Consider the following 23272-nt stretch of genomic DNA (forward strand, 5'->3'; position numbering starts at 1 on the left):
ACTATGTAGATACTTGACCTCCACTCTGTGAGGACTCCCTAAGGCCCTTGCAATTGAGCTGCTTCTAGAAGGCTGAAGTATCAACAAAAAAAGGATGGCTGCCCCATCCCCCCACCCCTCTTCCCCAGGGACAAAAGGAAGTTGAGGGCTGGCTGCCTGCATAGTGTAGAGATATAAAAGGGCCATGTCCCCTTTTGTAGCAACGTGGATGGAACTGGAGAGTGTTATGCTAAGTGAAATAAGTCATACAGAGAAAGACGGATACCATACGTTTTCACTCTTATGTGGATCCTGAGAAACTTAACAGAAGACCATGGGGGAGGGGAAGGAAAAAAAAAAAGAGGTTAGAGAGGGAGAGAGCCAAAACATAAGAGACTCTTAAAAACTGAGAACAAACTGAGGGTTGATGGGGAGTGGGAGGGAGGGGGGAGTAGGTGATTGGTATTGAGGAGGGCACCTGTTGGGATGAGCACTGGGTGTTGTATGGAAATCAATTTGACAATAAATTTCATATTAAAAAAAATAATAAAAAATAAAAAATAAAAACAATCCCCTCCTCAAAAATAAATAAATAAATAAATAAATAAATAAATAAATAAATAAATAAATAAATAAAACGTCCATGTCCTGGGAAGGGAGGCAGGGGCATTAGTCTAAGTCAGTGGGTCTCAAACTTGAGCATGCATCAGAATCACCTGGAAGGCTTCTTAAAGAACAGAAGGGCCCCCAAGCTTTCTAATTCATTAAGTCTGGGGCCAGGCCTGTGAATTTATATTTCTGACAAGTTCTTGGGCATTATTGACAGTAATGATTGTCCCAGCACCATGCTCTGAGAATTGCTGGTCTAAGCAAAACCCAGCCATCAGATATTTCTATTTTTCATTACTGAAATATGAGAGAGTTATTTGGCAGGAATCGAGCCAATGTTATTATCTGGCGGATACACAAATTACTTAATGGAGTGAACCAGCCAGTCTTGGGGAAGTTGGAGTTGCATTCAAGAGCAGGCAAACAAAGAAGAAAGAGAAGGAGAAGGAGAAGAAGGAGGAGAAGGAGAAGGAGAAGAAGGCGAAGGAGGAGAAGAAGAAGAAGAAAGAAGAAAGGAAAGAAAATAGGCATCAAATGATCACAAAGCTCAAAAACAGAAGTAGGGAGAATGAAAGCCAGTTCAATCTAATGATCACAAACCACTAAAGAGATTTCATTAGGAAAAGCAAATTAATAAAATGAACATGAAAAAGGGCTGTTAAAAAAAAAAAAAAAAAAAAAAAAACAGGTTCAATAATCAGGGTCTGTCACTATTTACCAAAACTGGGAGTCCAGAATGGCACAAAATTCATGCCTCTTTCCCATCTTCCACTAGCACTGGGAACTCTACTGGACCGGACTGACCCTTCCTTGCTCTCTCCATTCTTTCTCATCCTTCCTCCCTCTTTCCTTTATATTCTTCCTCACTGAACATCTCTTTAGTGCCAAACATTATACTGGACTATGGATAAAGAAGGGTTTCACCATCGTTGTACTGCAGCACATAGCATAACACCTCGTACATAATAGCTGTTGACTAACTGTGGAATGAAACGTCAATAAACTCATAAATGATCAACAGGGGTCATAGTTAAAGGTACAGTGGATGGGAGACAAGTAGGTCATTTCTGTGAGAAACATAGACACAATGGAGTGGCCCCAGCAATGCAAGTTAGCTTGAGACACCATTGGGAATGCTACTACTTGGCACTTTTCCTTATACCCCACATTTTTCCCAATAAATTTTTGCTACTTTTCCCATTGCCTGATGATGTTTACCACATCCATGCCCATGGTTTGTGACTTTCAGCTAAATGAGTATATGCTTCATTGCAACACTTTCTGTCTCAGCCCAAGCTGCAAATAGAGCTTATGCCTGAATACATGATGCCTTTTAGCATAAGGCATTCTCCTGTGAAGAAAGCTCAAAAAATGTCCAGAGCTAACTTAATTATGTAAGTTTTTTTAGGAATGTAAGTAAAGTAGTTATGTGTCTATTTACACTGTTTCATTCATTGATTAAGTTATGCATACATATTTTAAACATCTAAAATATAAGTCCTTTTATTTAAATTTTTTGAGGTAATTTTAATATTTTCATATGAATCTTAAGTCTTTTAATACAGACCTTTCCAGAGCATAACACCTTCACTTTCAGTTAAGTTGTCTGAGACACAGCATTTTTTTTAACCTGTGGGTGATGCTGTCACTGGAAATTTTTATCACAAGCCACAAGTCCCACTTATATAACACTAGAATAATTATTTTCATTCATCTTTTAGTAAGTTTCATGAGTCCCACAGTATAATCACACATTATATATTAAATTGATTATAGAAAGGCTTGTATACCACAAGAAATAACACATTCTCCATTAGGAGTAAGTACTAAATCTTCTAAAAATTTATTTGCCATCTTTTCTTATTTAACAGATCCCTTAAGATGACCTCTTACAAGCTTTCCACCCTAGCCCTTATTGCTATTGTTTCAAGCCAGTATGTCTTCCCTAAGCAGCACCTTGTGACTTAATAAAGGAATTAACAGAGTACCCCGTAATGGATGGGAATTTGTAAATCTTAACTATAAAGCAACTCCCACTCTTATATGCAAGAACGGGGGGCTGGGGGTGGGGAAATCTCTTATATTTGGAAAGGTACTGTAGATTTCCTTTTAATTTTTTTCTTTAAAAAATTTTTCTTCTTCAGACTAATAAAATGATTAGAAAAGAAAAGTAAATCATAAGAATATTTACAATTAAAGAGTGAGAAAATGTAACTGGATTAACACACAACTTTCCAATTGTCAGAACCTAAGAGGTGATAAATTTTTCTTGTGAGTAAGAAGGAGGTTATGTGTGTGTGTGATATGCCATGATTATGGGTCTATCTTTAATAATTAGAAAGTTACATGTGATGAAGAGCAAGCAAGTTGATTTAACTAGAGTGAGTGGAGCAAGTTGGAAGAAGAAAAGACGAATTTGACATGTGATGTTCATGGCAGAGAACATCAAAGTGTTTTGGTACACGTAGCAGTTTATTCCATTTTTAAAAGTGTGCGGCTTCTCGGTTTTTCAATATTAAATATACAGTTTACACATTTACATATGTTTCAGGCTACATTATTGGAATTTTGAAGACATGAAAACATCAGATGAACCAACCTGCAACATCTTGGATTCAGATTGGAAGATGAAGAGAAAGTTTAAAGAATGTGGCCTCTAAAGGCGGGTAGTACCTGGAAATATTAACCGACTCACACTGTAAAAATGAGACCGGTTTCTAGACAATAGAGGTTATTTTAGTCTGACATCAAGGTTCAAGACAAAATGTTGAACTAAAAACTTTACACTCCTCCCCTCCCCCACTTCAGACAGGTACCAGCATTGGTGAATATGATTTTCCTTAGTCAGAAACACTCATTTTTACCCATGTAGACCATCCTTAGGAATTAAATATTGGTTATTTAATGTAGATTATAATGGGAAACTGATTTTTTCCACAATGGCAGATTTCAAGGACTTGGTTCCAAACTGAGCCGAAGCTTCCCAATGCATTTTGTACAGTCTGGGAAAAACTGTGCTGCACTGGCCATTTTTGAAGGCCATCATGCCCTGTAATATAAGGATATCATCTTATTGCTGATATCTTTGGAAAGTCCCAAGCAGACACAGAAAATGAATGGAGGCAAGGACTGTGACGGAGGGGACAAAGATGGAGGTCTTCCAGCTATACAAGTTCCTGTGGGTTGGCAGCGTCGTGTGGATCAAAATGGAGTGCTTTATGTCAGGTGAGCCTTGTTATTATCCGTGTCACCTCCAAGTTTGCAATCCCCAAATTAAGGAGGTAGAGTCTGTTCTTTTGAGGAACAAAATACCGTCACTGACAGCACCTCACATAAATTTGAATAAATGACCTTCCTGCTAGAAATATTTGAACGTTTTATTCTGTACTGTTTTGCAATGTAAATTGCCTTAGGTTACAAGAGAGAATTTTTATGCATTACTTGTGTTTATATAAGGTGTCATTCTGTTTATCTCTGTAACAAGGATAAGGAAAAATATGAAGATTTCTAAAAGAAACATATAAGCACCGTTACCACATTCATAGGAAAATGTAAAATACTGGAAATAAACCCACTATTTCTTGACTGTATTATTCTGTCCTTCATCGTGCTTCCGCTGGCTTTTCTGATATAAGGTTGAGTGTCTTTATCTATAGACAGTTTCAATCATTAGTCTTCTTAATTCCTGATATTAACTAAAAATAATTTCCCTAATTTTTTCTGCACAGTTTTAAATCTATTCCATTGCATATAACAGTAAAAGAGAAAAAGTCATGATGGAGATGGCTGTTCATATCACAAGTTAAAATCATACAAATAAAATGCAAATGCCTGCTTTTTAAAATTTTGGTGGCATATATCTTGTGTACAGCAAGTTGAATGGAATAACTGAACTGTTGCCAAGAAGTTTCAGGGTTTTCTTAACTGATATACAATATTATATTAGTTTCATTAGTACAACATAGTGATTCGACATTTGTATACTTTATGAAATTGTCACCTCAATAAGTCTAGTTACCATCTATTATCATACAAATTGTTACACTGACTATTCCCTATGCTGTACATTACCTCCCTATGTCTAACATGTTTTATAACTGAAAGATCTATTTTGTCCATCCTCCCATTCATCTCCCTCTGGCAACCACCAGTTTCTTTTCTATATCAATGAGTCTGTTTCTGCTTTGTTTGGTTTGGTCATTTGTTTTGTTCTTCAGATTCTACATATAAATGAAGTCATATGGTATTTATCTTTCTCTGACATATTTCACTTAGATACTACCCTCTAGGATCAACCATGTTGTCACAAATGGCAAGATCTCATCCTTTTTTTTATCACTGAGTAATATTCCCGTGTGTGTGTGTGTGTGTGTGTGTGTGTGTGTGTGTGTGTGCATGTACAAATCTCCTTTGTCCATTCATCTATCTATGAACACTGAGGGTGCTTCCATATCTTGGCTATTGCAAATAAAGCTGCAATGAACATAGGAGTGCATTTGTCTTTTTGAATTAGTGTTTTCATTTTCTTTGGTTAAATATCTAGAAGTGGTATGCATGGCCAATGCAGTGGAATTGCTAGATTGTATGGTATTTCTATTTTTAATTTTTTGAGGAAGCTCCATGCTTTTTTCCAAACTTGCTGCTCCAATTTACATTCTTACCAATGGTGTGCAATGGTTCCCTTTCTCCCATCCTCACCAATACTTGTTATTTTTTATCTTTTTAATCACAATCATTCTGACATGTGTGAGAGGATATTTCATTGTGATTTTGATGTGCATTTCCCTGCTGGTTAGTGATATTGAACATTTTTTCATATGCCTGTTGGCCATCTGTATGTCTTTGAAAAATGTCCAGTCAGGTCATCTGTACATTTTAAAATCTGAATGTTTGATTTTTTCATATTAAGTTGTAGGAGTTCTTTATATGTTTTGGATGTTAACCCCTTATTGTATATACCCTTTGTGAATATCTTCTCTCATTCAGTAAGTTGCCATTTTGTTTGTGGATGGTTTACTTCACTGTGTAAAAAGCTTTTTGGTACGATATAGTCCCATTTGTTTATTTCTGCTTTTGCTGTCCTTGCCTGAGATGACTGATCCAAAAAAATATTGCTAAGATGTCAAAGAGGTTACCGCTTATGTTTTCTTCTAAGAGTTTTATAGTTTCAGGGCTTATATTCTAGTCTTCAATTTTGAGCTTATTTTTGTGTGTGGTATAAGAAAGTGGTACAGTTTCCTTTTTATGCATGTAGCTGTTTAGTTTTCCCAGTAACGCTTATTGAAGAGATTGTCTTTTCCCCATTGTACACTCTTGCCTTGTTTGTTGTTTATTAATTGACCATATAACCATGGGTTTATTTCTGGTCTTTCTAATTTGTTCCTTTGATCATGGTGTCTGTTTTTGTGCTAGTTCTGGTACCATATTGTTTTTGATTACTATAGCTTTGTAGTTTAGTTTGAAATCAGGATTGTGACTACCTTCAGCTTTGTTCTTCTTTCTCAAGATTGATTTGGCTATTCAGGATTTTTTCTCCTTTTTCATTTGTCACTTTATTCATTTGGATCCCCCTTTTTTTTTCTTGATGAGTCTAGCTAAATGTTTTCTGATTTTGTTTATCTTTTCAAAGGACCAGCGTTTAGTTTCATTGATCTTTTCTATTTTTTTTTTATTTTTAGTCTCTATTTCATTTATTTCCACTCTGATGTTTATTATTTCCTTCCTTCTACTAATTTTGGGTTTTGTTTCTTCTTTTTCTAGTTCATCTACATTTAGGATTAAATTCTTTTTTGGAATTTTTCTTGCATCTTGAAGCAGGCCTGTATCATTATAAACATTCCTCTTAACACTTCTTTTGCTGCATCCCATAGGTTTTAGAATGTTGTGCTTATATATCTCAAAAGATTTAGAATTTTTCTTGTGTTTTGAAGCAGGCCTGTATCATTATAAACATCCCTTTTAACACTTCTTTTGCATCCGTAGGTTTTAGAATGTTGTGCTTATATATCTCAAAATATTTTTCGGTTTCTTCTTTGATTTCTTCATTGGCCATTGGTTGTTCAGTAGAATGTTGTTTAGTCTCCACGTATTTGTGGTTTTTCAATTTGTCTTCCTGTGATTGATTTCTAGTTTTATACTGTTGTGGTTTGAAAAGGTGCTTGATATGATTTAAACTTGTTGAGACTTACTCTGCAGTCAAATACGATGTATCCCGAAGGATGCTCCATGTGCACTTGAGATGGAATGTTCTGTACGTATCTGATAAGTCCATCAGGTCTAGTGGGTCATTTAAGGCCAGTGTTTCCTTACTGATTTTCTGTCTGAATGATCTACCCTTTGATGTAAGTGGGGTGTTAAAGTCCCCTACTTTTATAGTATTACTGTCAGTTTCTCCCTTTGTGTCTGTTAATATTTGCTTTATATATTTAGGTGCTACTATGTTAGGTAAATAAATATTTACAAATGTTATGTCTTCTTGTTGAATTGATCCCTTTATCATTTTGTAAATTTCCTTTTTTGTCTCTTGTTACAGCCTTTCTTATAAAGTCTATTTTGTGTGATATAAGTATTGCTACCCCAGTTTTGTTTTTGTTTCCATTTGCATAGAATATCTTTTTTTATCCCTTCAATTTCAGTCTGTGTGTGTGTTTAGATCTGAACTAAGTCTCTCATAGGCAGCATATAGATGGGTCTTGTTTTGTTTCTTTTAATCCATTCAGCCACCCTATGTATTTTGATTGGAACACTTAGTCCATTTACACTTAAAGCATTTATTGATAAGTGTGTACTTATTGCTATTATGTTCATTGTTTTCTGGTTGTTTTTGTAGTTCTTCTGTTCCTTTCTTCTCTTCCTCTCTTCCTCTGTGATTTGATGATGTTCTTTAGTTTTATGTTTGGATTCTTTTCTTTTTATTTTCTTGTGTATCTATTTTAGGTTTTTGGTCACCATGAGGTTCATATATAACATCCTATACATATAGAAATCTATATTAAGTTGGTGGTTGCTTAAGTTTGAAAGCATTCTAAAAGCATTACATGTTTGCTCTTCTCCCCACATTTTATGTTTTTGATGTCATGTTTTGCATCTTTTTATTTTGTGCATCTTTTCATTATTGTAGATATAATTGATTTTACTACTTTTGTCTTTTAACCTTCATACTAGCTTTACAAGAGGTTGATCCACTACCTTTTCTATGTTTGCCTATACCAGTGGGATTTTTTTTCTTTCATATATTTTCTTATTTCTAGTCATGGCCTTTTCCACTTTCCCTTTAATAGGTCTTTTTTTTTTTAAGTTTAATTACTTATTTTGAGAGAGAGAGAAAGAGAGAGAGAGAGAGAAGGGGACAGGGCCAAGAGAGAAAGAGAGAAAGAATCCCAAGCAGTCTCCATGCTGTCAGTACAGAGCCCAACACAGGGCTCTAACTCACTAACGTGAGATCAGACCTGAGCTGAAATCAAGAGTCAGACACTTAACCTAGGGAACCACCCAGGCGCCCAGTTTAACAGTGCTTATAAAGCAAGTTTAGTTGTGTTTAACTCCTTTAGCTTTTGCTTGTCTGGGAAAATTTTTATCTTCCCCTTCAGTCCTGATTGATAACTTAGCCGGGTAAAGGATCCTTGGTTGTAAGCTTTTTCCTTTCGCTACTTTGAATATATCATGTCACTACCTTCTGGCCTGAAAATTTTCTGCTGAAAATTCAGCTGATAGTCTTATGGGGATTTACTTATATGTAACTAAATTGCTTTTCTCTGGCTTTTTTAAAGGATTCTCTCTTTATCTTTAATTTTTGACATTTTAATTATAATGTGTCTTGGTGTAGATCTCTAGATTCATCTTGTTTGGGACTCTCGTGCTTCCCAAACCTGGATGTCTGTTTCCTTCCCCAGGTCATGAACATCTTCAACTATAATTTTTTCAAATAAGTTTTCTGACACTTTCATTTCTTCCTTCTACTAATGAAACCCCTATATGTAATGCGAATGTTAGTATGCTTGATGTTGTTTCAGGGATTTCTTAAACTTTACTTATTTATTTAAATTATTTTTTCTTTTTGTCATTCAGTTTAGGCAGTTTCCATTACTCTGTCTTCTAGATTGCTGATCCATTCTTCTGTGACATCTTTTCGGCTCTTTATTCCCCCTAATGTATTTTTCAGTTCTGTTATGATATTCTTCAGCTCTGATTGGTACTTATATTTTCTCTCTCCTTGTTCAAGTTCTGTGTTCATCCATTGTTCTCACAAGTTCAGTAAGCATGTTTATAACCATTAACTTTGACCTCTTTATCAAATAGATTGTTTATCTCTATTTGTTTAGTTCTTTTTCTGAGGTTTTGTCTTGTTCTTTTGAACATATTTCTCTGTCTCCTCATTTTGCCTACCTCTCTGTGTTTATTTCTATGTATTAGGCATTTCAGCTATCTCCCGGTCTTGAAGGAGTAGTTTTATATATGAGATGTCCTATGGGCCCAGAAATGAAATCCTACCTGGCCACCAGAGCCATCTGCTACAGGGGTGTCCCTTGTGTGGACAGCAGTTACCCTTCTGTGGTAGTGTGGCCACAAATGCTGTGGATGTAACTGTGGATAGGGCTGGCTCCTGGCCTGGATGGCTGTATGGCACTGGGGTAACTGCTACGGACATGCTAGTGGGCACAACTAGGGTCCTGCTTGCTGCAAGGCTGGTGGAGGTACAAGGTTGTGGAGAGTTCTCAGCAGGGCATATCCTGTTTGCATTAGTGGTCTAGTAGAACGATTCCAAAATAGTGCCCACCAGTGCAGCATGGCAGAATGAGGTAGAAGAAATGACTGTCGCCAGGGTCTCAGTCCTTGAGAAGAGGCCTTGCTGCCTCTTGCCTCTCCAGAAGGCTCACCAAGATTGGTAAGTAGGTATCCTTCACCTATGGTCTATGCGCTTTTCAATTGAGTGTTTTTGCTCTGGTTTCTGGGCCAAGTCAGTCTGTGCATTAGCCTTTTGAGACCAGATTTTCTCCCTATAATTAGGTAGTTTTTTCCAGACATATTCTCTGTTAGTTTTCAAAGCCAGCTACTTGGGGGGCTTGTCCCTCCTATGTAGGATCTAAGGGTTGGACTGCCTGATATGGAGGCAACCCACATCAGCAAAATCTCTTGCTTTTAAGGGACAAATATCATACCTTTGAGATCCTTCTCGACCATGGAACTTCCTCCCTAGAGTTCTTTTCCTTATTGAGACTGTTTCTCTGCCTCTTCCATCCATTTCAGTGCTGCCGTCTGTTGTGGAGATTCTGTTCATCTAGTTTCTAGGTCTTCGTGTTGTAGTTGTAGATTCATTATGTCCATGGGTGGAGCTGAGCTCAGGATCTTCCTACACTGCCATCTTGAACCTTGATCAAGTTTTAGTCTTATTATTAAGCAAGTGGCACCTAAGTTACTTATTTTTTTTTAATTTTTTTTTTTAACGTTTCTTTATTTTTGAGACAGAGACAGAGCACGAACTGGGGAGGGTCAGAGAGAGAGGGAGACACAGAATCTGAAACAGGCTCCAGGCTCTGAGCAGTCAGCACAGAGCCCGACGCGGGGCTGGAACTCACAGACCAGCGAGATCATGACCTGAGCCGAAGTCGGACGCTTAACCGACTGAGCCACCCAGGCGCCCCTAAGTTACTTATTTTGTAGTTTATCAGTAAGTGTATGAAAGCTTATGATAACAAATCTTTCTTTGTGATATAATTAAAAAACTATTAGAAACAGGCTTAGGACTTTTTAAAAGATATCACGTTGTATCATTACATTAATGCTCTTTTTTTCAGTGTGATGATTTGTATCGCAGCTTCAGTGGAATTCTCCATTTGTGCAAAGATGTATTTATATGAATGAGGTATTTTCTATGATATGAATACAAACAATTTCATGCCTTAATAACTCAAAAGTCAGTTCAGATTCTATCTCAGGTGTGTTTGCTTTGTTTGAGGTGTTTGTTGAGGTAAACTTAATTACCTGTTGAAATTCTTTTGCACATAAGTATTTCTGCAATGGTATAGATGTGCTCTATGTTAATTGGAGTGAAGGTATAAGAAAGCAGAGAATGTGGAGCTCACCCCACAGTAGATAAGATGGACAAGGTCATATGGGATAACTTTTTCCAAGTTTCCTATTGCCAATGCTATTAAAAACTACTAAAAATATTTTCTTATAAATATAGCAAGATTTCAATGTTGTTGTTTATATTTGTGGTTATTCTAGTCTGTAGGGAGCAAATATATTCATCTTAGAGCAAATGACTCTAAAATCTTGATAATTTAATTTTTTTACTTCATCTTATAAAACTACATAAGAAAGATACATCAGCTTTTCAGACTGCTGAGAGCTGAGTGAAACCAAGTTAAGTCTGGGAATCTGTCATTTATCTTGTTCATTCATGATTTGCCAAGTGTAAGTAGACTTTATTATCATTTAGTGTGAGTTCTCCAAATTCAAATCTATACACTGAGAATTATTGTGGAAGCAAACTTTGTCAGATAAGGTAAAATACCATCAAATAAATTAAGTCAGCATGGTTTTTTATTTGTTTGTATATATAACTGGTTAAATTAGTACTTAAACATGGATAGGAAGCTAGCCCTCCTTCTGTAGCTCCCTTCTCAATGTGCAGTTTGCTTGTGATTTTTAGGTAGTCTCCAGCTGCTCCTGCTTCAGGGTGGCATTGAGGCTGCACCTTAAATTTCCCACCTGCTTCCAATCTTTTGAGCTTTATCTGTGCCATAAGACTTGTAGCTATTTTTTATGTTAATTATTACTCACAAAAGTTAATTAAAGAGCTACAACTGAAGGAAAGAACTCAACTGACTGATTGAGAGGAAATGTTTTTAAGTGTCTAGAGTAGAGTACTCTAATAGAATTCAGGAATTCTTGTCTTCATGTTTAATTTTACCATTAGATTCCTCTAGGATTCAGTTCATACACTTTCTTTAACTGTAAAATGCTAGGCAGTTTCTTTTCACAAAATTTATGAATTCTTCACATGACATCTGAATGGTAATCTTGTTTTATTAACACTATCAGACTTTCAAAAGCATGAGATTGCCCCTACCACTGGGGTGGAACTCGAGTCTGTAATATGGGAATTATTACTTTTTACATATCATCTGAAAAAAAGTATTCGTCTAAACAAATGAATGTTTCAGTCAACAAAATTGAGGATTTTAAATGAGATTTTCTATGTGCATAAGTCACTTCTTTGACTGTCCATAAATAAAATATGAATTGCATTTTAAAACTGGTTTATGTATAAAAACAATTTTTTTAACTTATTGATCTTTGAGAGACAGAGAGAGATAGAGCATACGTGGGGGAGGAGCAGAGAGAGAGGGAGACACAGAGTCTGAAGCAGGCTCCAGGCTTCGAGCTGTCAACACAGAGCCTGAGGCGGGGCTCAAACTCACAAACCGTGAGATCATGACCTGAGCTGAAGTCAGACACCCAACCGACTGAGCCACCCAGGCGCCCCTTATTTATGTATAGATATGAAACTATTACCTGTGTTTTTATGCAAGCAGTCTGCCCCCAGTAGAGTAATGCTTTGTATACAACATGGAGAGTATTTTTTCTGGATAAATTCGATCAGAAGACTAAAGTGAAAGTTTTAGTAAATAGTCATAAATAAAAGCTATTCTTGAATGAAAAGTATATAATAGTTTTCAAAGCATAATATCTATTTAATACTATTAAAATCAACATATTAATACAGATTGCCCATTTTAAACTAACCTTCATTGTAAATACAAATCAAAAGACTTGTCCTACCATCTGAATTTGTACCTAACCTGTAGACTTGAACTTGATCAGTATTCACAGAAAATACTGCCTTTTGTGACCACAGAGCAGTAACATTGAGAGCATTACCCCCAATTACCAGCCAGAAGATGTACACAGCACCTTCTGACATCTAAAACCCTGTTTTCTTACAGAGTTCGTGATCTTTGTCAGTTCTGCATTGCTCCTCTTTCCTTGCCAAAATGGTTTGGTTCCCCAGTACAATTTGAGTTGGACCATACTTATCTATCTACAAAGAAACATTGCAGGGAAATGTTTGGGGATTGGGGAAAAAAAGAGAAATCTGTTTTTAACATTGGGACAGTTTGGTTCTAGATTCCAAGATTAAAAGGAAGAACTTGCTGGCCACAACTTTTGTAGACTTAATGACTTTCTGGTTTGACTTCCAACATGTTTCTAAATTTCAGTCTTTCCTCAAACAGCTTTTAAAAGTAGATCTACTTTAAAATAATGATTACTTTCATGTAGTTTTCTCATTCCTCTCTTGCCTGTTTCTGTACTTTCTTAAGGATAGCATTCTTTGCCGTTCTTAGTCCACTCTTGGTTTTCAAAATACTTCTATTTAATTTTCTATGAAAATCTCTATTTTTCTGAGAAATAGTTTGGTTAGAAGAAAGACCGATAGTGTTAAAAGATGTAATTTAGCAGATAACATAATATTGACAAAGAAAATGATTTTCCTTAATAGGAAAATGTTATCTTTTGAAGGACAGTAAGACTTAAGTTACGCCTTTTTTCATATAATATGTGCAGTCAGAATTATTTCCTGATATTTTTTTTTTAACTTTTTTTACAGTCCCAGTGGGTCTTTGTTATCTTGCTTGGAGCAGGTTAAAACATACCTGCTTACTGACGGAACATGCAAGTGTGGCTTGGAATGTCCTCTTATTCTTCCCAAGGTAACCATTTCACAACACATCTATTGGCCATTTTGTTTTTTGTTTTTTGTTTTTTTAGGTGTTTCATATATTTTTCTCATCTGGCATTTCATTTGTATATTACTTCTCCAATCATATATGCATTTTAAAGTCTTTATCTAATTAGATATCTTTTGCATGCACTCTGGAATGCTTAAAATTGTAGAAAATGGTTCAAGTCCCAGTCATTTTCAAAGGTGACAAACCTATATTCATATTAAATATTTCACCAAAATCTTTTTAACACCTTTTCATTTGAGCTATACCCATGCCCATTATTTAATAGCGCAATATTTTCTTCCTTACTATAACTACTCAATCTGCAATATTATTTTTTGCATGAGTGTTGATAAATCTGCCACAAATACTTTTAAAATCGCAAAGCTGAGCCCTCTGAGCCAAAAGTAAAACTGTTTTAGTCCTTTGCAAGGTAAAAAAATACAGTTATTTTTAATGACAAAGTATTATTTTAGAGTAGAATAGAAACAGGACATTGTTCTCTGAGTATCTATTATGTGCTAATTTTAGAACTAAAGATTAATAGACCACTTTTTCCTTTTATTTGTTTCACCTCATTCCACACACACATACCGCCACAAAGCATTGGAAACAGCCTATCAATATATACACAGCAAGTAAGATTTTTTAAAAATAGAGTAATGGACTTTTTAAATCCATGAAAAAGTAATATTAATATAGTAATTAAATAAAGCCAAAGAAAAAGTTAGCATGTAGCAATGTCAGCTTTTAGGGTTGTTGTTGGTTTTTTTTTAACTATACCTCATCTGTTTTTGTACTGTTATAACATCAGGAAGTATCTAAAATTAAAAACATTATCAGGTATTATACCTTTCCATATACTTACCTTGGCTATCTTAGAATTAGGATAATTTTCATTATTTACTTTATCACTAAAAACCATGAGTCCAGCAGAAGTATTTATTGGATTATATATAAAACTGTTTTTCTTAAATTTAAAAACTCAAGACACTTTTATTCAGATATATGCCCTAATCTATACAAAACTTTTTTTTTGATGATAAGATTTTTTTAATCTGATGTTTTTACAGACATATTCTAACAGAGGCTGTGCTTTTTCCAGGTGTTTAATTTCGATCCTGGAGCTGCTGTGAAACAGAGAACCGCAGAAGATGTTAAAGCAGATGAAGATGTCACAAAGCTATGCATACATAAAAGAAAAATCATTGCAGTGGCCACACTTCATAAGAGCATGGAAGCCCCACATCCTTCTCTGGTGCTCACCAGTCCTGGGGGAGGAACAAGTATGTAATACGGTGAAGGGTTTAGAAATTTGCCTCTGCAACTTCTCTCCCAGAAGAGTCACTGGAAATCACTCTGCGAAGCATTTTCTGAGTCCCCTTTTAAAACATACACAGTGCTTCTAAAGTTGTCTGTGTTTTATCATTTTTTTTACAGATAGCAAATTAGTTCTAAAAAATTCCTACAAAGTTGTTTCCCCACATTTCCTATTTAAATCCTTGAGTTAACTGAGCAGAATAAACACCAATTAGCACATCCAAATGCTGTGCAAGTATGTAGAGCTGAGCTCACAAAATAGAAGGTGCCATCAGTTTTTAGGAAACAAAAGTCACCTTTTTGCTAGAGCTGGAATGGATGTGGTTTCAAGTCCTCCCCCACAAGTAGCAATATCATCCAGAGTGTTGTTCTTTCAGTCACTGAATAGCTATTTATTGAACACCTACTAAGAGAAGTCACTTTGTCAGGAGCTTTTTGTACCTCCACCAAACACACACACACACACACACACACACACACACACACATATACTTTTATTTTTTTTTAATTTAAAACGTGCAGAAAAATTACATAAACAGTTCACCAAGCACTCATGTACCCTTTGCTCAGATTCAACAATTAACATTTTGTGGCAGAAGTTGCAATTATTCTGACAGTTCATCTCTAAAGATTTCAAAACACATGGATGTTCTCCTATATAAACCACAATCTAATTATCACATTCAAAAAATTTAACACTGATGATAATATTATTATCTAAAATTCAGTGTATATTCTAACTGCTCCAGTTGTCCTAATAATTTCTTACAGTTTTTTAAACCCAGGATGCAATCAAAGATTGTACAACTGCATTAACTTTTTTTTTAATTTTTTTTTTTAACGTTTATTTATTTTTGAGACAGAGAGAGACAGAGCATGAACGGGGGAGGGTCAGAGAGAGAGGGAGACACAGAATCTGAAACGGGCTCCAGGCTCTGAGCCATCAGCACAGAGCCCGACGCCGGGCTCGAACTCACGGACTGCGAGATCGTGACCTGAGCCGAAGTCACCCGCTTAACCGACTGAGCCACCCAGGCGCCCCTGCATTAACTTTTTATACTTCTTTAATCTACACCAATTTCCCAGTCTTTTGAAATCTATTTTTGAAGAGTCTGGGTCAGTTTTACAGGTGTTTCTCATTTCAGATATGCCTAATTGTTTCCAGATATTTATTCATACTCAGGTTAAACACAGTTTGGTAGAAATACTGCATAGGTAATGTTATGTCCTCATTAGAAGACACATATGTCAGTTTATCCCATATTGATGACATTAAGTTCGAGTGCTTGGATAAAGTTAGGTATATCCAATTTCTCTGTTGTTAAGGTAACTCTTCCCTTTTCTCTGTTGTTAAGGTAACTCTTCCCTTTATAACTAATATGTAGTTTGTGGAATTATACTTTGAGACTGAGGAAATTTTTTTTGTATGGGCTAGGATATGAACTCCTTCCAAAATATTACAATATTTTGAATGATATTTCAAGATAAAACATGGCTAAGCACCAAAGCATTTGTTTTTGAAGGCAAATTATACATTGTTCTGCAGAGTTCTGAAAATTAGGGATGATACGTATAAACTGCAGTGATCAGAGAAATCTTTAGCCCTGGAAAATGGTTAAGATTTGGACATATGAGGGAAATAAGAAAATTCTTATTCAGGATGAGTGGTGCGTAATTAAGAGATGATGTGGAAACTAGTCTGACTTGAATGGAAGATTAAACCTGTATAAGTAAGTTGGGACCAAATTACTGACAGCTTTAGATACAAAGAGGAACAGTTGTGACATCATACAGGTAATTAAAGATTCACACTTAGAACTCATGTGAAGAGAGTAGGAAGAGACAAATTTGGCAGTTATTAGCAGAGAGCTCTTCTTCAAGAACCCTCTAACCTTTGAACTTTAACAGGAATGATCAGAAAAAAATTGCTCCACAAAGGTATGTAAGAAAAAAAAATTAGGAAATTTTTTTTTCTCTTAATGAGCTACATTTTCTTAAACTAAAAGATATTGCAACAATTGAAAGACCTATTTAATAGTAATAAATTATTTGAAGTATACCATTATCTTGCCACCTTGATATAACTGTTCTCATTTTTGCATATCACCCTGCATATATCTGCTGCCGCTCTCGTATCACATTATATCAATTTTACCTCTTTCTACAAAGTCTGCCTTGTTGCTTTTTTAATGACCCTAGTAGTATCTTTTTTTTTTTTTTTTTTTAACGTTTATTTATTTTTGAGACAGAGAGAAACAGAGCATGAACGGGGCAGGGTCAGAGAGAGAGGGAGACACAGAATCCGAAACAGCCTCCAGGCTCTGAGCGGTCAGCACAGAGCCCGACGCTGGGCTCAAACTCACGGACCGTGAGATCATGACCTGAACCCAAGTTGGCCGCTTAACTGACTGAGCCACCCAGGCACCCCTGGCCCTACTAGTATCTTGATCTAGGTCCTTTGTCATACCCTATACATACAAATTTCATTATTGAAATTAAACGTAAATCTTTAACTAGTACAGGTATAAGAGGTGTATCTCCATCTGCTTTTAAAACGATATGCTTTATGGGGTGTCTGGGTGGCTCAGTCAGTTAAGCGTCCCACTCTTGATTTCGGCTCAGGTCATAATCACATGGTTCATGACACTGAGCCCCACATCGGGCTCTGTACTGGCAGCATGGAGCCTGCTTGGAATTCTCTCTCTTTCCCTCCTCTCTGCCTCACCCCTGCTTGCTCTCTCTCTCTCTCAAAATAAATAAACATTTTTTAAAAAAACCCTAAAACCTCTGCTTTTAAAAAATGATATGCTTTATTGGATTAGTTGCTATTCTTTCACTAGCTTCAGACATAGTGTTTATTTCAAATTCCTAATATTGAACTATATTATGGGGTTGGGATTTAAGTAATTAAAAGTTAAGAAGACTCATATAGTAGTTTACATCTCTCTTTATTTTGCATGCATAAGGATATATTTGGTTTCTGTTTATTCTTTTGAAAGGTCTACTTGAGTGTACATGAAAACACTTGATGAGTGCCTAGCATTTCTATTTGCCAATTCTTATACTACTTAATTCCTAAACGTAACATAACATCAGCATGACTTTTGTTTGTTTATTCAGTATTCCTGTCATTTTAAAGATGGTAACTATTTTTCCCCAGGTATGGAAGACATCCTTTCTAAACCACAGCTGTTTTCTAAATTCTGTTGAATATAAGGATGCCAACGTCTGTATATTGTATAAACTGTACACTGTATAAACACTCAGAACAGACACAACTCAGTGGTTTTGTTACTAAAGAAGACACGGTTAATCACATAATAATGCTAGTGATGTTACTACAGACACCTGTGTTCTCACTAGATGCTATGTGCAATGCTCCAAGTATTTTTCATATTTTATTCCTTTAATTATAAACCTTAAAATTCTGTCTTTAACAAGAAAATAAGTTGACTTTATCGGCTGCAATTCTCTTATATCATTAGTTCTCAACTTTTCATATATTATATGCAGAAACCACTGTATCAAATAATCTCTACCATACTAGAAATAGAAAGCCCACTTTTCCAAGAAAACTATATGTTCACTGCATTCTCTTATTTCTTTAATATACCCTGCCTAGTCTTCGCTTTACCCCAGATTGATAACCACAGTCTTAGAAATTGTTATGATATAATTTGACCTATATATGATCTAGCAGATAGGAAAAGGGTATTTATCTTAAGTCTACAGTTATCCATTTAAGTAAAGATACCTCTAACTACAAGTGGATCCAAGTATACTTGCTAATATATTACAAGTCTCGGAATTGGGGTGGCCAGTTTATGGTATACATGGGACCACTTTCATATCCCGTGCCTGTAAGACTCATTGGCATTTTCTCACAGAGCCCAGCTGGAGTTCGACATCTTTCTACATAGCTCTCTAAGCAGCCACCACCAGTTGATGGGAATTGGCATACGAAACTGATTGTATTTGCCATCTCTGTTTTAAAAGGCACAACTTTATAAATAGTTAAACATCCTTAGGGGCTAAAAAAACTTAAACTTAGACTTCGGACATGATAAAATGAAAATTCTGTGTGATGAGCCAGCTTGCTTTTGTTGCCTATATTCTGTCTGATCTCCAAAGAAACTGAAGGGATTCCAAAAAGCCAGAGAGGGAGCGATGCTTTCTGCAAAAAGAGAATACTCGATTGGAAACCAGTACTGAAGATTTTAGTATTCTGAGTAAATTTTGCATAGGAATTCCAGCCTAATAAAAGAATTGCAATCTTTTGCCTAAGTTGGTTGACTAAGGCTGTTTTTACAATAACGGCTGATCAAGGGCAAAGAAATTGCAGTGTTGGATAGTGTTACAGACTTGATGAAGTTAAGCGTGATTGCAGTATCACTGCCCTCACTATTGTTATCACTCCCATTTTAAAAGATTCAAAATCCCATCCACTTAATTCACAAAAATTAAGACTCTTTTGCTCTCACAGTAAAAATGGTGAGATAAGGAAGAGTTTTTGTAGCTGTCCTGAGGAAGTTTCAGTAAGGAAACAGAAAGATTTATAGGGTAACACACTTTCTGGTGAAAATGGCCGTGCATTTATTTATTTATTTTTTTTAATTTTTTTTTTCAACGTTTTTAATTTATTTTTGGGACAGAGAGAGACAGAGCATGAACGGGGAGGGGCAGAGAGAGAGGGAGACACAGAATCGGAAACAGGCTCCAGGCTCCGAGCCATCAGCCCAGAGCCTGACGCGGGGCTCGAACTCACGGACCGCGAGATCGTGACCTGGCTGAAGTCGGACGCTTAACCGACTGCGCCACCCAGGCGCCCCCGGCCGTGCATTTAAATTATAAGAAATTATACTATGCAGATTTTAATTTTCTGATGTAACCCTGTTCTTAAAAAATTCAAATCCAACAAGATAGTAACATTGCCATTTCTGTATGGGCTGTCAATCTTGAGTCTTCACATTATAAATATTATTAGGATGGCTAATGTCAGTATGTACTGATTCAGATCCCCATCCTTTCTCAACAGATAAGAAGTAAACAAGCATAATGAGCAGTTATTGAGAACTTTTGGTCAACTAAGGGAGAATAATGTGCATTTTTTTTTCCATCAAAGTTTATTTTAGAGTACAGAACTTTTTTTTAATTGCATAGAGTCACAGCTTCTTTTTGAAAATTTCTATTTCCAGATGCCCTCCCTTCCTCATTTCCTCCTTTCCTTCACTCCCCCCATGCCAACACAAAAGAATTGAGACTACTAACAGAATTCTTTTTTTCTCTCTCTCTCTTTCACACCAGATGCAACTCCAGTAGTACCTTCTCGGGCAGCAACTCCAAGATCTGTAAGAAATAAGTCGCATGAAGGAATTACAAATTCTGTAATGCCTGAATGTAAGAATCCTTTCAAGTTAATGATTGGATCATCCAATGCCATGGGAAGGCTATATGTACAAGAACTGCCTGGAAGCCAGCAACAAGAACTCCACCCCATCTACCCCCGGCAGAGACTGGGCAGCAGTGAACACGGACAGAAATCTCCATTCCGTGGCAGCCATGGAGGCCTCCCCAGCCCAGCATCGTCAGGTTCCCAGATATATGGAGATGGCTCAATCTCTCCAAGGACTGACCCACTTGGAAGCCCTGATGTTTTCCCAAGAAATAATCCTGGTTTTCATGGAGCTCCCAATTCTAGTCCTATTCATCTAAATAGGACTCCTCTTTCTCCACCTTCAGTAATGCTACACGGTTCTCCCGTACAGTCATCCTGTGCAATGGCTGGAAGGACTAATATACCTCTTTCCCCAACCTTGACTACAAAGAGTCCAGTAATGAAAAAACCAATGTGTAATTTTTCAACTAATATGGAAATACCACGAGCAATGTTCCACCACAAACCACCCCAAGGCCCACCTCCCCCTCCTCCACCTTCTTGTGCTCTTCAGAAAAAGCCATTAACATCCGAGAAAGATCCACTTGGCATTCTTGACCCTATTCCCAGTAAACCGGTGAATCAGAACCCTGTTATCATTAATCCAACTAGTTTCCATTCAAATGTCCACTCTCAGGTACCTGTGATGAATGTAAGCATGCCTCCTGCTGTTGTTCCTTTGCCAAGTAATCTCCCTTTGCCAACCGTAAAACCTGGTCATATGAATCATGGGAGTCATATACAAAGAGTTCAGCATTCAGCTTCAACCTCCCTGTCCCCTTCTCCAGTGACATCCCCAGTGCACATGATGGGGACTGGAATTGGAAGGATTGAGGCATCGCCCCAAAGATCACGCTCATCTTCCACATCATCAGATCACGGAAATTTCATGATGCCACCTCTAGGACCCCAGGCCACTTGTAGTGGTATTAAGGTTCCACCCAGGTCACCAAGGTCAACAATAGGGTCCCCAAGGCCATCAATGCCATCAAGCCCTTCTACCAAGTCCGATGGACACCATCAGTACAAGGATATCCCTAACCCATTAATTGCTGGAATGAGTAATGTACTAAATTCCCCAAGCAGTGCAGCTTTTGCGACTGCATCTGCCGGAAGTGGTTCCATAAAGAGTCAGCCTGGTTTGCTGGGAATGCCTTTAAATCAGATCTTGAACCAGCACAATGCTGCCTCCTTTCCAGCAAGTAGTTTACTCTCAGCAGCAGCCAAAGCACAGCTAGCAAATCAAAACAAACTTGCTGGTAACAACTGTAGCAGCAGTAGCAATTCTGGAGCTGTTGCTGGCAGTGGCAACACTGAAGGACATAGCACTTTAAACACCATGTTCACTCCTACTGCCAACATGCTTCTCCCAACAGGGGAAGGGCAAAGTGGTCGAGCAGCACTAAGAGATAAGCTGATGTCTCAGCAAAAAGACTCATTGCGGAAAAGAAAACAGCCACCTACCACAGTGTTGAGTTTGCTCAGACAGTCTCAAATGGATAGTTCTGCAGTTCCTAAACCTGGACCCGACTTGCTAAGAAAGCAGGGTCAGGGTTCATTTCCCATCAGTTCAATGTCTCAGTTACTACAGTCTATGAGTTGTCAAAGCTCTCACTTGAGTAGCAATAGTACCCCGGGTTGTGGGGGCTCAAATACTGCTTTGCCTTGCTCTGCTAACCAGCTGCATTTTACAGATCCCAATATGAACTCCAGTGCTCTTCAGAATTCACTGACACAGAACATACCTTTGAGAGGGGAAGCCGTGCACTGCCACAATGCAAACACTAACTTTGTTCACAGTAACAGCCCAGTCCCAAACCACCATCTTGCAGGTTTAATAAATCAGATTCAGGCTAGCGGGAACTGTGGGATGCTCAGTCAGTCGGGCATGGCTTTAGGAAATTCATTACATCCCAATCCACCTCAGTCAAGAATTTCAACGTCCTCCACTCCAGTGATACCAAACAGCATTGTTAGCAGCTATAATCAAACAAGTTCTGAAGCAGGTATGGTTTTATTAGAAAAAAGTACCCCAAGGTACTAAACTTTTCTACGTTTTTTAAAATTTGTACCAAAATATTTATTATGATAAGAAATGATCCTTTCCCCATTGTGAAATTGTCATCATTTCTTTAGTATTTATAATTTTATTTACAGAATGCTAGGGATTTGTCTAATAGAAAAAATAACAACCAAGGGGATTCCATGTGTTTCCGTTACTTGTTGTCAATCTGTCATTTTGAATTTTGTTTGACTTTCGGTTGGTTGTATAACCATTGGACTCTAAACTACAAAAGAAGCCATAGAAGGCAGGGTTTCCTGGTTCACGAGACATGTACTCGGTCTATGCCAATAGAAAAGCCGTTTCCCCTAGCTTTTGTTTGTATTCAGGTAAATGATGCTCATCTTGGAAAACCCAAAAAGGCAAAAATAAACAGAATTTTTGTTCTTGCTGCTGACCAGAAATAGGTAAATGGATAGGAAAGGTAACTAGAAGTTGTATGAAGTAGAAAGCTGCCTTCTAATGTGTTTTCTTATCCTAGTTTGCTATCCTTTATTATTATTTGTTGAGAAAATTCAAAAATGGATATTGGCTACTCCCTTTTAAAAAAAAAGATAATAATTTAAGTTTTCTAATAAAAAAGGCTTGAAAACCTGATTTCCAGAATTTTTGATCTTGAAATTATTTTACAGTTTTCTTGTAGAATTTAGCCATTATTTTTACCATTGACATTAAGGTTTTGAACCCAAATTTATTATATCTCTTCATCCACTATAATGAAGGAGACCAATTTATTTAAAAGTAGACACATTAGAAAGAACTGTGTTTTGTGCAATAGGGTCATCAGAAATTGTTATAAAAATCAGTAAAGAAGCACTAAAGAGGTAAATTCATGGAGACATCAGGAAATTTCACCATGGAAGTATTTCAGAAAGAATACCCAAAACCCAACACTAATGGTTTGAGAGATTTGTAGGAAATGACAGGGAGGAAACAAAAGATAATTGTAGAGACAATATTGTTCAGATATGAATACAACGGGCTTTGAAAACCAGATTGCTACTGGAAATGAGAAAACTGCTGAGGCTTTTAATAACAAGACATTGTTTGGATATGTATAGACTGTATTATACCGTCATGCTGGAAAAGCATTAGAACCTACATGTCTCTGTTGCTGGTAGTAACATTGAGTGTTTT

The 23272-nt window shown here is 36.8% G+C and overlaps 1 protein-coding gene across 2 annotated transcripts in view; it reads left to right on the plus strand.

The window, feature by feature from the left end:
• MBD5 (methyl-CpG binding domain protein 5) overlaps positions 1 to 23272 on the plus strand; it is a 159606-nt gene that overhangs the window by 94031 nt on the left and 42303 nt on the right. For both annotated transcript variants that reach the window (XM_042994409.1, XM_042994410.1), the window contains 4 exons: positions 3140 to 3813; positions 13202 to 13304; positions 14425 to 14605; positions 19944 to 22079. In XM_042994409.1, coding sequence (XP_042850343.1) covers positions 3701 to 3813; positions 13202 to 13304; positions 14425 to 14605; positions 19944 to 22079 — 2533 coding nt within the window. In that variant the 5' untranslated portion in view covers positions 3140 to 3700. The remainder of the gene's footprint in view (positions 1 to 3139; positions 3814 to 13201; positions 13305 to 14424; positions 14606 to 19943; positions 22080 to 23272) is intronic.

This window comes from Panthera tigris, chromosome C1 (assembly GCF_018350195.1).
Source record: "Panthera tigris isolate Pti1 chromosome C1, P.tigris_Pti1_mat1.1, whole genome shotgun sequence".
Taxonomy (NCBI): Eukaryota; Metazoa; Chordata; class Mammalia; order Carnivora; family Felidae; genus Panthera; species Panthera tigris.